Source organism: Dromiciops gliroides, chromosome 1, assembly GCF_019393635.1.
Source record: "Dromiciops gliroides isolate mDroGli1 chromosome 1, mDroGli1.pri, whole genome shotgun sequence".
NCBI lineage: Eukaryota > Metazoa > Chordata > Mammalia > Microbiotheria > Microbiotheriidae > Dromiciops > Dromiciops gliroides.
In genome coordinates this window covers 306,479,767-306,497,589 of record NC_057861.1, presented here as the reverse complement: position 1 = coordinate 306,497,589, position 17,823 = coordinate 306,479,767, and the positions used below count along the sequence as shown (strand labels likewise).

Genomic DNA, 17,823 nt, shown 5'->3' with positions numbered 1-17,823 from the left:
TGCACTTACATAATATATAGGCAATAATTTTTCATTGCCATTAATATTATGACTTAGCAATGGTGAATATACAGTTAATTCTTCTTTGAAGTAATTATAGTTATTATTCTTCATTGTTTTAAAACATAATCAAGATTTATTTTCCTTTTCAGACAAGAGTGCAACACTGTATCTGCTCTGTAGCCAGTGACCATTCTGTAGGACTTCTGAGTTTGAGAGAGAAAAAATGTATCATGTTGGCATCTCGTCACCTTTTTCCCATCCAAGTAATAAAGTGGAGGCCTTCAGATGATTACCTAGTGGTTGGCTGTTCAGATGGCTCTGTGTATGTCTGGCAAATGGATACTGGTAAGATAAAGTAGAAAGAAATGGAATAGAAAATTATTTGTACTTGACATTTCAAGAGGCAAACTGATGAGTTCATAGTTCATAAATTTGCTTTTAACATTAGAAAAGTTAGCTTTAGAGATATAGATTTGTTTTATCTTATTCCAGTTATTGGAACTTCTAAATGTTCTCAGTAGCAGCAAAGAGGAAAGACCGGATAGAAGAGTGGTAAGACTACCTGACTAAAAGTTCAGGAGACTGAGCTTTTTCTCCCAGCTCTCGTGAGAACTGTGCTTTAAAGAATAATATGGATAGTTTTTGCCTTTTCAGAGTTTCCATAGTAATGAAAACACACTGATGTGGAGTAGCTTAGAGGACATAGGCAATAGATTAGTAGACTTGTAATTATTTGACAAAGAAATTCACAAAATATATTTAAGATATTATGTGTAAGTATATTAGTTGTGATTTGATCAAGGTTAGGGAGCTATTGGAATCTCAGGCTCGGAAAGAATGGGGCAGAAGGAAGCTATCTTTTTTTTTTCTTGAGACCAGTTGAGAAATATGCGGAAGAGATAGTTTTCAAGTTATCGAAAGTGTATTTAAAAATAACAAGATATTAAACATTTAAAGATTCAGTACATTGAGTGAAAACCTTTCTGAGGATGTTTCCATGTTATTTTTATGAAAACACTGTGCTTATTTTAAGCTAAGCAATATGTGTTTTTAGAGTGACTCAATGCACTGAATCTATGAATGCCCATATGTTCCTGTCCTTGAATGTTTCTTCACCTTATTGTTCTGTACACCTGCACTGTCATCATCTCTAGAGCTCCCACCCCATCAATTTCGTGTTCAGTTATATTTCTTTGATGTACATGTTATATTTTAATTTGTTTTTGGCCATGTGTTATCACCCCTGCTAGACTGAACCATCTTCTCTAGTGCCTTTGTACATAATAGATGCTTAAATTTGAATATCAATGAAAGTTGATTTTTCCAGAATATTTGTAGGTGGAAGAGACAACTAATCCAAAACTTCATAGAGCCTAGATGATGCTACTGTTACAATCATTGTACAATTATGATACATTATACAGTGAACTATAATTTAGATTAAATGTGTTACATAATATTATATACATATAATGTATTCTGCAGCTGTATTTTGACTATCACTATAAATTTGAGTCAGCATTCAGGTATTCCTGGGAATTTCAAAATCAAGGTAAAAACGAAAAACAAAATTATGTTTTGTATTTCAGTATTAATAGCAGATACATGTTTTCTTCCACATTCCCCCCCTCCTCCCCCGCCCGTTCAATATTTCCAGATATAAATATAAGGCATCCCAGGGAGCAAGTAGCAAATATCCTGAAGGTCATGACATTATTTATTTATTAAATATATTTATTTGTTAAATAAATAAAAAATGAAGCAAGATAAATCAGTCTGAGCCAAGGCTTGATGTCTGAAGTCTCCATAAACTTTGAATAGGTAGTGGGCCTTTGTTATTGCTTTGGGATAGCCATCCTCAGAAATGAAGCTCTTTCAGCCAAAAACTTGTCCTTCTAATTGTTTATTCTTTTGTAATATATACCTATTTGAAATATATTGATATTTTTAGCTTAAAACATTTGGGAAAAAAAGCACATTATTTTCTAGTCATGTCCATCATTTTCTTGTAGGACATTTTGCTTCCCCCAGTGGCTTAATTTCTATAGCAGAAGTCAAAAGTTACTAATATTCAGTGAACCTACCTATGATTGATAGTATAGAAGGCAAAAACTTTTATTCCTATTCTCATGTCATCTCTACTGACATTTAAAATAGTATACAGAGGCATAGAAAGTTACTTCCTCACATTTTCAGATACATTGAAAATTATCCCAGTTACCTGATAATGTACTTATACTTGGCCAGATAAACATCCTGCCTTTCTGCTCTTCCTTGGCCTGGTCAGCAGATAGCCTATGTGTCTGTCTGCTCCTAAAGCTGCCTGGGGTCAACATCGTGATCTTGACTCATGCAGCTCTAGGGTCAAGTCTGAATTTCCTTTAATGGAGAGTAGCTTTAGCATGTATGAGGTAAGGCTATTTAGATATTTATTCAATCTGCCTTTCACTAAACTATTTGTATCCATTAGTAGATGAATTTGGAGATTTGGGGAGTAGTGCTTTTTCTGTTCACTTTCAAGATACTTCTTGCTTTGGGAATCTTGACCCTTCCATCTACCCACTTTTTCATCTCAATCTGGCAGTCTCTGTTTTTAGAAGGACGTTGAAGTTGTAGAACGTAGCTCAGGGAATTGTAAGTATTCCTTCATTTTAGATTTGCTTGCTTGAATTTCTTACAGATTTTTCTTTGAAGTTTAAGTTGTATAATTTCTCTTTTGTTAAATTTTAAATATTTAAAATCAGTATTCTGTCACTTTATTGGAATGAAAGCATCATATTATATTGCAGGGGTCTGAATTTGAAAAGTGATAATACACATGATGTTTCAAAAGTCTCAATGCAGTTTAAGTTTTAATAGCTTTTGTGTGCATGTATTTCTATATGTAAGTATATATGTATATATGTACAGATTGTATTACACAGAATTATTATATTTTAACTTGTTAAATATCATGTCCAAGGCACCTTAATAGAAAGTCTCATGAAAATTGTCACTGTTCAACTATATTCTCTCTGGCTTATTTTTGTTTTGTTTTTTTGTTTTTGTTTTTGGTGGGGCAATGAGGGTTAAGTGACTTGCCCAGGGTCACATAGCTAGTAAATGTCAAGTATCTGAACTCAGGTCCTCCTGAATCCAGGGCCAGTGCTTTATCCACTGAGCCACTTAGCTGTCCCTCTCTCTGGCTTATTTTTATACTCCTTCCTATAATGTTAAAACATAAATGACTTCTACATATATATAGCCATAACATACCATGTCTTACTACTAATTCGGATTTCCTTGAGAAGCTGCTAAAAAGTTATAGAAAGTGGTGAAAGAGAGCCTTTTATTTTAGTCCTCCCATTTAAAAAATGTATGCCTTCCAAAACTGAATTAGGATGTATTGGTATTCATTTTTATTTCAAATCTGAAAGGCTTCTCTTTTTGTCAGAAATCTATCCTAAAGTTAATATTTACTTGAAATTAGGGTTAGTTTAGCTTAAAATAAATGCATTTAAAAATATAATGGAGGGAAAGTACAGGTGAATAAATGAGGTGTATGTCTTTGAAAATTGTACTCCGAGGACAGATTCAATAACTTGAAACATTTGAAATGAACATGGAACCATATGCACCAGACTCTGAGGAGCAGTTTTATGTATGAATTATATTTATCTAAATTTCCCTTGCATCATTTGATTGTTGCTCTTCCCCATAAAACTGAAATTACCCACTAGAAACAGGAGGTGGTGCTGCAGTTCAGTCTTTTATTGCCAATGGCACATTCGAAATTCCAGGTGTTGTTTATTATCACATGTTTTATCCTTTTTTTCTCATGGTGTTTAGTGAGAAAGGGATTGGGTTTAATTGCCTTTTTTTTTTTTGTAAAAAGACTGAATTATTTTTTTCTATATTCTTTGTTTACTCTTAAATTTAAAGATAAGGGTGACATAACATTTAAAGGGAATTCTAGAAGAATGTGAAATGTTTTGGGAAAGGTGCTAGGAGTGAGCTTTGTCTGGGTCCTAGATCGTGTTAAATCAAGGTTAAAGTTGTGGTGAGTGACTTCTTGGTTTTATGAATGTAGAAGACAAAGCTATCTCAGCAGCCCTCCATACTGAGGCAGTCACCAGTTCCTATTGATTCTTCCTTCATATTTTTTTTCTCATATGCATCTATTCCATTTTTCTTGCTAGCATTTTAGTTAAGGTCCCTATATCCATGTTCCTAGACTATCAAAGTAGTATCCCAAGTGATCTTACTGCCTCCAGCCTATCCATTTTATATCATATCCTGTACTCTGCTGAGTTATTTTCCCCAAATTCTTGTTATTTCAATGTTTTTAAATATTCAAGGCTTCTTTCTTGCTTATATGCTAAATTCTAAATTCTTTAGCCTGGTTGTTCCTGAGATTCTCCATGGTGTGTCTCCTGCTATCTAATTCGTTATCACCACATTGTTCCTAGTTGATTGCTATTAAAAAGTACTATTATGGGGGGTGGCTAGGTGGCACAGTGGATAAAGCACTGGCCCTGGATTCAGGAGTACCTGAGTTCAAATCCGGCCTCAGACACTTGACACTTACTAGCTGTGTGACCCTGGGCAAGTCACTTAACCCCCATTGTCCTGCAAAACAAAACAAAAACAAAAAAACAAAACAAAACAAAACAAAAAAGTACTATTATGGACATTTTTGCATATCAGGGGCTTTCTGTTGACCTATTTGGGTTTCAAGTGTAAATGTAGAGTAGTTTTAATGTGCATTTTAAAAAAAATAGTGACTTGGGACAATTTTCATATGGTTATTTATAGTTTTCAGTTTTTCTTTGTGATAATTTTTATCTTTGTCCATTTTTATACTGGGGAATAATTCTTGGTTTCATGAAGTTTTTTTATTCCTTCCATATTTTGGAAATTGAACTTTTATTGATGATACTGAATTATCTATATTTTTTTCATGCCGATTATTTGAACTAAATCCTTCCCCCTCACCTCATAGAATGTGATTTTAAAAATAAAATAAAATTGATGTTACAAGAAGTATCTCAATTATTTATTTTTGGTGCCTGATACACGTTTTGAAGATTGGGAATTTTAAAAAGATATATTGCTCTTTGTAGCAGATACCAGTGTTTATGGGGTTTATTGTGTGTTTTTTGGGATATACCTGATTCAGCATCTTGCATCTAAAATCACCATAGTTTAGATTGTGTGACGGGTGAAATGGAGTGCAGAAAGAAGATCTGCTTGAAAACCAAAAGGTCATTTAAATGTCAGATGTTGTAATATAACTCTTGTGTGGTTTGTCACTGAATTGTAGATAGAATCAATGGTTACTTTATTTAAATCAAAGATTTTAAATGAAATCTTGCTTTTTCTTTTAAATTTTTTCTCAGAAATTGAAAGAGATTTTTAGATTTGAAAGAGCAGTAGTGTTATTGTTTATATATTGTGTTTTCCAAGTTAATTCTCTCCTTTTGATTAATTTTAATGGCAGTTTGTATTATTCAGAATTTAAGAAAAAACACTGAACACTAATAACCTTCCACATCTGGTACAAAACACAGAATTCTGTCTATCTGTGTTTCTTTCTGCTTTAGTCTATATAAAAACATGCATTAGTGCTTAGGCAAGGGTTTGTAAGATAGTTTTGTTACTACTTTGTTTCTGTGCACTTCTCAATATATTCTGGAAAGTGATGTAGGCTCTCAGCTTTTTGGAGGGAGCAGTGTGTCTCATTCTATCATTTCTGGAGTCATAGCAAAAAGTCTAGAACCAGCTTCCTACACGTTCTTTACTTGAACTTTTATTAGTGGTTCCCTTTTCCATGAAGCTTGCTTCCAACACTACATTCCTTTGTAGTATACTAGTCACAGTATAATTGTTCTCTTGGTGATGTTCATTTTACTCCATGTCATTTCATACAAGAATTGCCATGTTTCTCTGAATCATTTCCTTTCATTATTTGTTACAGTTAAATAATATTTCTTTCTGTTCATATCCCATAATTTGTTCAGCTGTTCTTTAATTGATATTCCTTTTACTTGAGTTCTTCACAACAAAAGGTGATGCTATATTTTTGTAAGTATGGATTCTTTCCCAATATTGCATCCCATGTATAGGGTGCTCCCAAGATCAAGATGAATAGGTAGATGACATGGAAAAGGTGACATGGGGAGTCTAATATTGGGACTCTGGACTCGGTTAATTCCTTTTGGTCAGAAGGAGTGGTGGATTATTGGGTTGAGTGGTGTGGTACATCAGTAAACCTCTGTCATTTTGAAGGTTTTTTTTTTTTCATTTCCCCTTTGAGACATGTGCAACTGTTTTATATCCAAGAGTAGGACTATCTTCCCCTGAAGGTATAGATCGATAGTCAGACAAGTGGTCTAGATGCTACTAATAAGAATAAATGGTAACAAGTGCTTTTTGAGTGTAAAACATTCTAATTATTATTCCACTGTTTCAAAGGATGTGATTATAAAGATGTAGGTACTCCTATGACCAATGTCTGTCTGTCTAAGTGATTTCACGAATTACTGTGGCCAAAATATTCATTATCTGGTGGCTAGCTCTCTGATAGGTCTTCTCCTAACTTAGTGAGGTTGGTCCTGGACTGACACATGATGGGCTTGTACTTGGTTCTTTCCAGCTTGATGTATGATCTGCCATCTTCCATTTAGCCAGACATGGGATTTTTCTAAAATGTGGATCTGAGCATGTTGCTCCCCCTGCTCAATAAACTCCAGTGGCTCCCTATTGCCTCCAGAATCAAATACAAAATGCTCTGTTTGACATTCAAAATCCTTCTAAACCTAAACCCCTTTTACCTTCCCAGTCATCTAACACCTTACATGTACCCTTTAATCCAGTGACACAAATTTCCTATTTTGATATAATGTGAGTGAGATTTTCCCCACCCCTTAGTTATAAGAGATTTAATTATGGTAATAATCAGTATATTAACTAAGAATTGTGATTGACTATATTTAGGCTTTCCGACTGAGGGAGTTCTAAGCTCTAAGTATTCCACTTACCTAGTACACTAGTACTTGTGGATGATTTGGTATCAACTATCATTTTACTTTATCTTAATGATTTATTTTGCTATGCTAATCCTAGCCCTCCCCACTTTAGCTTCCTATGAGTTCTCCCACTTCAGTGTAAAGGCTTTTGTCTTAGAGTAAAGTGCCCACCAAATATTTTAGATCAGCTGTTACCAAATTGTCTAGTAGCCACCCACATACATGAGGGATAATCTGTGGGCAACTAAAAATAGCATTTCAGGATGTGGGTATGTTTATTGGATAAGTTTGTGATCATTTAACACCAAGAAGAAAATATGTGACTGGATGGACTCTGTGGCCCCCAAATATTCATTCAACTAGTATCTATTAATCTTTTACTTCGTATGAGGAACTGTTCAAGATGTTGTAGAGAGGAAAAGGAGAGCTATTTTTTTTAAAGCCTTGCATTTTATGTTGGTTTTAAATATTTTTTTTTCTTCATAACATTTATCTACTCCCTGGCTCACTCATTTGAAAAAAAAAAGTACCAGAATCTTTGCACAAATAAGCATAGTCCTGTCAGTCAATAAACATTTAAGTGCATATATGTGCTTGGCATTGTGTTAAGTGCTGGGGATGCAAAAACCAGTTCCTGTCCTCAAGGACCTTATAATCTAACAAGGAAACACATATATACAAAGAAGCTATGTACAGGATAAATAGAAAGGAATAAACAGAAAGGGGGCACTATGATTAAGAGGGAATAGGAAAGGCTTCCTGAAGAAGGGGTTTTATTTGGGATTTGAAGGAAGCCAAGGAAGGAAGGAGGTGGCATTGAGGAGAGAGAGTGTTCCAGGTATGAGGGACACCAATGAAAATGCCTGAAGACAAGATGGAGTGTCTTGTTTGTGGAACATTGGGAGGCCAATGTCAATGGATTGAAGAATAGAAGGTGAGGAATAAAGTGTAACACTGAAAAGGTTGAGATAGAGCAGAGTTATGAAGTTATTTGTACACCAAACAGATGATCTTGTATTTTATTCTGGAGGCAATAATAGGAAGCCACAGGAGTTTATTGAGTAGAAGGATGACATGATAAAATCTGTGCTTTAGGAATATCACTTTAGTGGCTGAATACCATATGGATTGGAGTGAGGAGAGACTCCAGGCAGATAGACTTAACTGACAGGCTATTACAGTAGTCCAGACATGAGGTGATTAAGGCCTGCACCAGAGCATTGGCAGTGTCAAAGGAGAGTATGGGGTATATCTGAGAGATGTTGCATAAGGTCATATCCACAGGCCTTGGTAATAGCTTGGATATGGGGGCTGAGAGATAGTGAGGAGTCCAGTATGACTCCTAGGTTGCAAGTCTAGGAGACTTAGAGGTTGGTGTTACTCTAGAGAGTAACAGGAAGGAGAAAGGGGAGGGATTAAAGAGAAAGGTAATGAGTTCAGTATCAAGTGAAGCAAATTTTCTCATTGTCTATTTCCAAAAAGACCTCTCTCATTCTGAATTTTGAGTCTTATCACCTCTCTGTTAGAAGGTGAGTAGTGTGAGTTATCTTTGGTCCCTTGGATTCATGGTTTATCATTGCATTGATAAGAGATCTAGTCTTTCAAAGTTGTTTTCCTTTATAAATTTGTAAAAGACAGTGCTTAAGACAGCACCTGGCCCCTCGTAGGTGCTTAATAAATGTTTATTGACTCGACTGAGTTATTCTTCTCTGTCATTCACTTCACTCTCTATCAGTGTATACATATCTTCCAACTTTTCTCTGAAACTGTCTATTTCATCATAATTTTTGGCATAGTAGTATTCCTTTACATTCCTTTACGTAATTTGTTCAGTCATTCCCCAGTTGATTGGCACACCCCTAGATTATGGTTCATTGCCATCATGAAAAAAGCTGATATAAATATTTTTGTACATGAGTCAGTTTCCTGTTTCTTTGATCTCTTTGGGTTACAAGCCCAATAAAATACACTTTGGTGACATAGTTCCACATTGTTTTCCCAAATGGCTAAACTATTTCATAGCTTTGCCTATAGTGCTTCTATGTGCCTATTTTCTGTAATTCCTTCAACATTCGACATTTTTCACTATTTGTCATTCTTGCCAATTTGATGGAGATGAGGTGAAATCTCAGAGCTGCTTTAATTTGCTTTTCTCTAATTATTAGCGATTTGGAGCATTTTTTCTTATAACTATTAATAGCTTATTTATTTTTTCTTTTTGAAAATTGCCTGTTAACAGGATTTGATAATTTGCCTTTTGGAAGAATGACTCATGTTCTTATAAAATTGAATCAATTTCTTATATATCTTGGAAGGGGTTAATCTAGAAACTTGTTGTAAAGGATTTTTTTAGTTGCCTATTTCCATTCTAATTTTAACTGCATAAAATTACTTTCATTTAATTCGCATTTCATACAAAACCTTTAAAATTTTGTCTTTGTCCAAGATCCTTTTTCTTTCTTATTAGATCATTTTCCCATATCCATAATTGTAAAAAGATAATTTCTTCCTCCTATTTTGCTTATAATGTCACCTTTTATGTTTTAAGTAATGTATCATATGTAATTTATCTTGGTATATGGTTTGAGATGTTGGTCTGCATCTAATTTCTGCCAAACTACTTTCCACTGCTTATGGGAATTTTTCTTTTTTTCTTTTAACCTAATAGTGAGCCTTTCCTTTAGTAACTGGGATGCTTGGTTTTATCTAATATTATGTGTTTGAGAGGAAATGAGATTGTGTCATAGCTAGACTTCTGGAGTTGGAGTCAGGAAGACCTTGGTTGAAATTTTGCCTGAGACACTTCCCAACAGTGTTACCTTAGGCAGACCACTTAACCTTTTTAAGGCTCAGTTTCCTTATCTATACACTGGGAATAATAATCTTACAGAGTTGCTGTTAGGACTAAATGAGATAACATACATAAAGTATTCTGTAAACACTTATAGCAAGTGCTGTATATTCTTATTTTTACTATTTTGTACATAGTGCTTTATGGTTACAGAATATTTTCACATAAACTCACTTGAAGTAGGCTTTGCAAGCATTATCTGCTTATAAATGAGGGAATTGAGGCTCAGGAAGGTTGACCAAGATCTCACAAACACAATAAATGGTACAGTTGGGTATTTAAACCAAGGTCTTGCTTGGTCCAGTGTTCTTTTCTATTATATTGCCAGTTGTCTTGACTTTTGTCTTGCCACTGGACTTTGATGACTCTGGAGGAGAGAGTGAGGCTGATGACTTTGCAAAGATCTGCTTCATTTAAGTCCAATTCTTGCACAAGTCAAGAAATCATCTTGTGATTTCATTGATTCTCTTTGAGAACAAAGAATGAACAGCAACAACAATCAGAAAACCTCCTTTCTTGTCAGTATTCAAGCAGGTATAGTGCCTTCTATAACTCCCCCACCCACCCCTGCCCCAATCATTCAGTCTTGCTTTGGAATGATCTTGAAAGAATGCTTACATTATCATCATCTCAATCGACAGCTGAAGATCTCTCTGTGGGTAGGATTTGGCTAAATGTTCTCTGCCTGCTGGGAGAGTACTGTTTGGTAGCCTAATGGAGAAATGTTTGCAAGCCTTCCTTAATCTCTCCCAGCTGAAAATGTTTTCTCCTTCCTCAAATTTTCCTAAAGCCATTTGTCTGCATCTCTCATTTGTCTCCATTGTACCCTGCTTTCCATGAGTACATTTGTATCTTTCCCAGTAGAACATAAGCTTTTTGGGGGGAAGGACTGTCCTTGGTTTTTGGGTTTTGTTTTTTTTTTTGGTGTTCAGATACCTATTGTCTGGACATAATACTTTGTGCTTAATAAGTATTTATTGAATTACATTGAATGGGCAGCTAAAATGGCATACACATGAAAAAAGAGTAAATAAGTATTTTGAAATATTCCTTTTTTTATAAATGCATTTAGAAAGAGACTAATTTTAGCCAGAATTTTGGGAATCTTGGGATAAGTTTAGCCATGAGAATTGCTCGAGAGACATTTATCCCCTTACCTTCTAGTTCAAGATAATTTTATGAAAAAAAATTAGACTTCCTGATTTGTGTAATTGGAGGAAAGATAACAATATGGTTAGTTGGGAGGAGATTTTCCAAGTGTACATGTCAACTTGAGAGAAAACTTAGTTTGAGAATAGATCGATTGGTTTCAGAGAGCATCAAGGAACTAGATTGTAATTTATATTGAGACCAAGAACTATTGCTCCTTTGTTTTTTTTGAGGGGGGAGGGAGTCCTTCAACACCAAACCCAGACCTCTGTAGTACAATTATTGAAGTAAATTTCCATTCTAATTATTAAGGAAAGTTGGTGGCAGCCTGGTGAAGATTTTGTCTTGTCTATGCTTGAAATGGAATGGAAAGTCACACAAGGGCTTTACAAGGAGGTAATAGTAGCTTAGTGAAAGTGTCTAGGAAGAATGATGTCATTGTTTGAACACTAGAGTAGAGAATTCTTGGAGGTGGAAACTCCAGAGTAATATTTGAGATAATCACTGATGGACATGCTACATACAGGTTAAAATTTTTATATAGTATATATAAAAAAGTAAACTAATTGAAGTTTTGATATAATGCAGTATACTTAAAATGTTCCTTTTTTTTAAGGTGCACTGGATCGTTGTGTGATGGGGATTACAGCAGTGGAGATTTTGAATGCTTGTGATGAAGCAGTTCCTGCTGCAGTCGATTCTCTTAGTCATCCAGCTATTAATTTAAAACAGGCTATGACAAGACGTAGTCTTGCTGCTCTAAAAAATATGGCCCATCACAAGCTACAAACCCTTGCCACTAACCTCTTGGCTTCTGAAGCATCTGACAAAGTAAGTTTTGCCATTGAATACATGAATTACTTAGTTCTCAAATTAGTAATATATTTATAATTTAATAGTATATTTTTTAGCATTTGTCTTAGACTTGAAGAAAACTATAGTGAAGGTAGCTCATTTTCTGTTTTATCTTAAGTGCCATATCCTACACATATTTTCTTTTAGGAGTATTTCAAACACTATTGTGCAACATCAGATTTTGATTACTTAAAAAGTAGGTTCTAAATATTCTAATGCACACGACTTTAATATCAGTCATATTATTTTAGAATAGATAACATTTTTCATTTTAACATATTTTGGTTAATACTTGAATCCAAGTTAATTTGTCCTCCAGAGAGAATGTCATTTAGCAAATTCATAAATTACTAATCATTTATTTTACGTCTGACATTTTACTTTCATTCAGTCCATTAATCCTCAGAATATAAGAAAATGCTTGAATTTCCCCAAGTATAGCTGAATTTTACATGTTACATTCCATAACAAGAGACCCACGCTCAATCAATATTTTCTTAACCTGACACATAATCAAGATAAAAAGTATAAATTACACTGCATTTCATTAATTTTATGATTATTCTTTTGTTCTAGAGCTTTTAGTCACTGTTCATTTTGTAAGATATGCTCTGTGGCATTTTTAATGTTTTCTATCAAGAGTTGCTATGCAGCTGTCTCTCTGGGAATGAAGGACAAGGATAGCATGGATAATTGAAATCTAGAGATAATCCCCAGACCTCATTTGAGTCAATAGTTAAAATCTCCACCTCTCTTAACCTTTTACCAGTGCTGTTAGTAAGTAGCAAAAATGACTGATTTGAATTTATAACATTTTCCCCCCATGTGCTTCTTAGCCTCTGGAGCAAGAAATATGAACAGTGAAATGAGTAAAAGGCTTATAATTTCCAAATTGATAATTTGGCCCAGGAAAAATTGAGTTGACTACATATGAGACATAGGTAATTTTGGATTACCTGTAGCAAATGGTAATAATGCCTTGTATTGCCAGTTCTGTTTCCCTGAAGTATAACACTTGACAATTATGTTTTGTCATGACTTTGGATGTCAGAAGTTTGAACCTTTTCTGCATCATTTTTCTTTCTCATTACTAATGCCTAGGGGGTATGGAAGAAACTATAACTTAAACTTGACTATCATGACCACATTTTCTTTGAAAGAGCCACACAGTTGCCTATTGGGACCCTGATTTATATATGACTTGATTTGTAAACCATTAATATTAAGTAACAGATTTGGACATATGACATTGTTTAAAGTTTCCTTTGATATTTAACTGAAGCATTTTGTTGAAAGACAGGCATCTGATGTATATTTTCAAATGTAAATGACTATCTTCGGGTTGTCCTCTGGAAACAAAAATATAGAAAAATCATTCTGCAACTAGAAACTTAAAAAATAAATTGTATAGTATAGTAACATTTACAAAAGTCTTTTTATAAGTGGTCATGGTCCATTATGTGATTTTTACAGTCTTGTTTGTCCCAGTTTTAATAGCACACTTTATAGTGCAATTAGTGATAAAAGCACCAGATATCAGAGACACTACACTTATGTATTGTAAAATATATTGCTTGTGAACATACTCAGTCCTGTGTAACAGTAGTAATTGTTGCCTAGCCTACCAGGAAAACAATTATAGGAGGGGAAAAAGGCTTAAGAAGCTGAGGCTGCAAAGGGATAATCACTTTATGAAAAATGTATGCTGACGGGACCATTAGGGATTTTCTTCACTGTTTGCTCATGTTCAGATTATGGGTCTTTCTGAGAGAAATTGCAGAAATGAGCCATCCTTTGGATGACATTAGTTTTCTGCTCCTAGGGAAAAAATGTACAAAAAATAAAAACAGAATTGCTTATCTGAAAAATATGACCAAAAGTGTGGTGGACTTCTTTTCAAAATGCAGGGTTTTCTAATATAAAATTATGGATGTCATTGGCTATCTATATCCATTTTGTATATCATTAATAACCCGATTTTTACTCATTACAATAGAATTCTCAGCTGTTAGTCACAAATATTTTATATAAGTAATATTGTTAATCTCTGGCTATAATAGCTACTTTATTAAAAAAAATCTATTAGCCACAGGGATTTTTGTTTTTAACTAGAAGATAACAAATTTTTAAAATGAAATTATCATTGTTTTCTGCAGACTTAGGTAGCACAGTAGATCGGGTGCTGGGCCTAGAGTCAGGAAGACTCATCTTCATGAATTCAAATCTGGCCTCAGACACTTATGAACTGTGTGACTCTGGGCAAGTCACTTAGCCCTGTTTGCCTCAGTTCCTATAAAATCTGTAAAATGGGGTTAGCTAGGTGGCACTGGGGCTGCTAGGTGGAACAGTAGATAAAGCATTGGCTCTGGATTCAGGAGGACCTGAGTTCAAATTTGGCTTCAGACACTTGACACTTACTAACTGTGTGACTCTGGGTAAGTCACTTAACCCTCATTGCCCCGAAAAAAAAAATCTGTAAAACGAAATTGAGAAGGAAATGGCAAACCACCCTAATATCTTTGCCAAGAAAACCTCAAATGGGGTCATGAAGAGTCAGATACAACTGAAATGACTGAACATCAACAACATTGCAAGCTTATATATTTCTTGTTGGATAAATCTTTCTAATGACAAGGCAAGGAGTGTTTTTATTAAGTGGTTATTGTGTATAAGTCATTGCCATAAGCATTAGAGATACAAAAATACAAGCAAAAAGACAGACAGAGAGGGGAATAATAATAATAATAATAATAATAATAATAATAATAATAATAATAATAATAATAATAATAATAACTGACATTTGTATATAGTGCTTTAAGTCTGAATAGCTATTTACATATATTATTTCATTTTATCCTCAAAACAATCCTTGAGATAGGCACTATTATCTCCATTTTGTAGAATTTTAATGTAATTTTGTACCCTTTTAGGCAGCTTGGTGGCACAATGATTAAAGCACTGGACCTGGCATCAAGAAGACCTGAGTTCATATCTAGCCTTAGACACTTATCAGAGCTGTGACTTGGGCAAATCACTTAACCTCTGTTTGCTTTAGTTTCCTAAACTGTAAAATTGGGATAATAATAACACTCCATGAGATTGTTGTGAAGATCAAATGAGGCACTATTAGCAACACGTACTTAGCGCATGCCTAGCATATATCAGGTGTTATATAAATGCTAGCTGTTATTATGATTACTGAGGAAATTGAGGCAAAGAGTAGTTAAATCAATTAATAACTAGAAGGAAAGTAGAGAATTAGTGACTGGCTGAGCAAATTGTGTTTTATGAATGTAATAGGGTATTATTGTGCTACCAAAACCGACAAATATGAAAAATTCAGAGAAACTTGGGAAGATTTGTAGGAACTGATACAGAGTAAAGTAAGCAAGATGAGAATAATTTCCATGATGACAACACTAATGTAAAGGAAACCAATATTTAAAGACTTAAGAACTCTTATGAAAGTGGTATGAAATTATCACTTCAGAAGACTTTTGGTGAATCAGGCCTCTTGCCTCTCACCATAGAAATGAGGCCCCATAGGTGTGGAATAAACCATACATTTGCATACGTGGCCAGTGAACTTATGTGTTTTGCTTGAATGTACTTATTTTTTATGAATACAAATTCAAATAGAGGTAGAGATCATTAGAAAGTTACACTGGATCAAGAAAAGAGCATCAATAAAACTTTTGTTTAAAAAAATCTTGGAGGTAAATGAAAGGAGAAAAATTGGTTTTGAAGGGCATAGTTGCATTGCAGGAGATTTTTTTTTTTTCTCTTTTGGGGAATCAGATTTGAGTATGTTTTTGTGGGTAGAGGAGAAGGAGTAAGTATGAAATGGATAGATTCAAAGATTAGGGAAAGAGAGGACCTAATTGTTGTACTTTGTACAACAGGTAGGTGGAAGGTGTACAACCTGTAGGTGGAAGGGGGAGTGAAATTAAGGGTAAAACTGAATAGGGATTAATGACAACAGGCATTTTGGGAGCTGTGACAATTCATATCTGATCATGTTGATCTTTTCAATGAAATACAGAAATATAGTTATCTGAAGATTACCTTTTTCAGTAAAGAAAGAATCTATACTACTAGCAGAGAAGAACGGGGAACAAGTTATGATTAGGAACAGATGTTCTGGAGAATGCAATAGGGAGTCAACTTAGATGAATAAAGAATTGCTGATCAGCGTTTTGGTTCAATTTGAGTTTAAAGATTTTAAATTTGTAGGGAATCATTTATTTCAGTTTCATGACTCCAGCTATGCATGCTTGCCCAGAAAAAGTAATTGAGAAAGCTACCTAGCAATGGGGTTAATCCTGGGCTGGCAATGTGCAAGGCAGTTACATCAGGAAAAAAAAAAAAAAGGAGGGGCAGGATTCCAGAGTGTTGAAGTATGTTGAAATATAGATCTCCTTATCTTGGTTTTACTTCCTGGATAAAGAGGGAAAATCAGCGGGATGCTGATGAATTGTGGGATGGGCAAGATAGAAGAATGGGAGAGAGGAATGACAATGTTAAGGATCTTGGACCTGAAGAAGTTTTTAGTGATGATGCCAGAATACTATTATAAACTGTATATCTACCCCATTGTGTAGCACAGAGTTCTGTATACTATTGAATAAATGAATTAAAGATGTGGTTCATCCAGTGCATGGCTCAGCTTTTAAGTGCCTTAAAGGAAATAGAAATGAACTGCAGCCATACATTGCTTAATTGCCTGCTTAACATCTCTACCTGAATATACTGTTGTCATCTCAAATTTAACATATGTAAATTGGAACTCATCTTTCCTTTTAAACACAGCCTTTGCCTAACTAGACTTTCCTATTTCTGTTGGCTTTATTATCTTTTGAGTGATCTAGGTCTTCAACCTTCTTTTCTCTCACTTTCACATATCTAATCAATTGGCAAGTTTTATAAATATTTTTTGCCCAACAACATCTCTTGGATTCATCCCTTTCTATCCAGTTATAAGCCCACCATCCTACTCTAAGCCCTTACCACTGTTTCCAGGACAATGGCAGTGGGTTCCTACTTAGTCTCCTTGCTTTCAGTTTTTCCTCCTCCATTTATCACACAGGTGGCAAATTTATCTTCTTAAAAAAAGAACCTAGGGGCAGCTAGATGGCACAGTGGATAAAACCTTGGCCTTGGATTCAGGAGGACCTGAGTTTAAATATGGCCTCAGATACCCAACACTTGCTAGCTGTGTGACCCTGGGCAAGTCACTTAACCCTCATTGCCCTGCCCCCCACAAAAAAATCCAAACCTGAGCATGTCATTACCCTTCTCAAAAATCCTTAGTTCCCTATTGACTCTAAGGAAAAAAAAAATACAAACTTCAGCATTTGGAACTGAAAACTCTTTACAATCTAGCTCCAGCCTACTTTTCCAGTCTTATTTCTCATTACTTCTTTTCACACTTTCTATGTTGTAATCAAGCTGACCTTGCTGCTTTACAAATTTGTTATCCTAAATGCTCTCTCTTTGTCTTTGCCCAAGGTGGCATATCTCTGCCTCTTATTATCCTTAACTTACTTCATGTCACAGCTCAGGTACCACCTCTGAGGAGAAGCTTTTCCTGATCTCAATTTTTAGTGCTCTTGTCCCCCTCAAATTATTTTTAATTCCTGTATTTGTGTATGTTTTATAACATCCCTTAGAATGTGATCTCTTTGGGTGTAGGATCTGCTTTTAATTTTTGTATCCCCAACATAGTACAATGCCTTATATATCATACTGGTATATTAGAAGGATAATTATTAGGATTCTGGAAGGCAGCTATGCAAACCAGTATACTACCAGCATAGGATATTGGAGGTTCTAGGAGAGATAGGAGGATTGTAAGTCAGATGCTGAGGTCATTTGAGGAGGGTTGTACAATGGATTTTGGTAAACATGGGGATGATGAGGTATGGGAGAAGATAGTTATGATATGAGAATCCTTTC

The 17,823-nt window shown here is 34.8% G+C and overlaps 1 protein-coding gene across 2 annotated transcripts in view; it reads left to right on the top strand.

Annotated features, from left to right (window-relative positions):
- The window catches only part of WDR7 (WD repeat domain 7), a 454,202-nt gene that overhangs the window by 72,204 nt on the left and 364,175 nt on the right, over positions 1–17,823 (top strand). For both annotated transcript variants that reach the window (XM_043964540.1, XM_043964532.1), the window contains exons 13-14: positions 153–348; positions 11,627–11,841. In XM_043964540.1, coding sequence (XP_043820475.1) covers positions 153–348; positions 11,627–11,841 — 411 coding nt within the window. The remainder of the gene's footprint in view (positions 1–152; positions 349–11,626; positions 11,842–17,823) is intronic.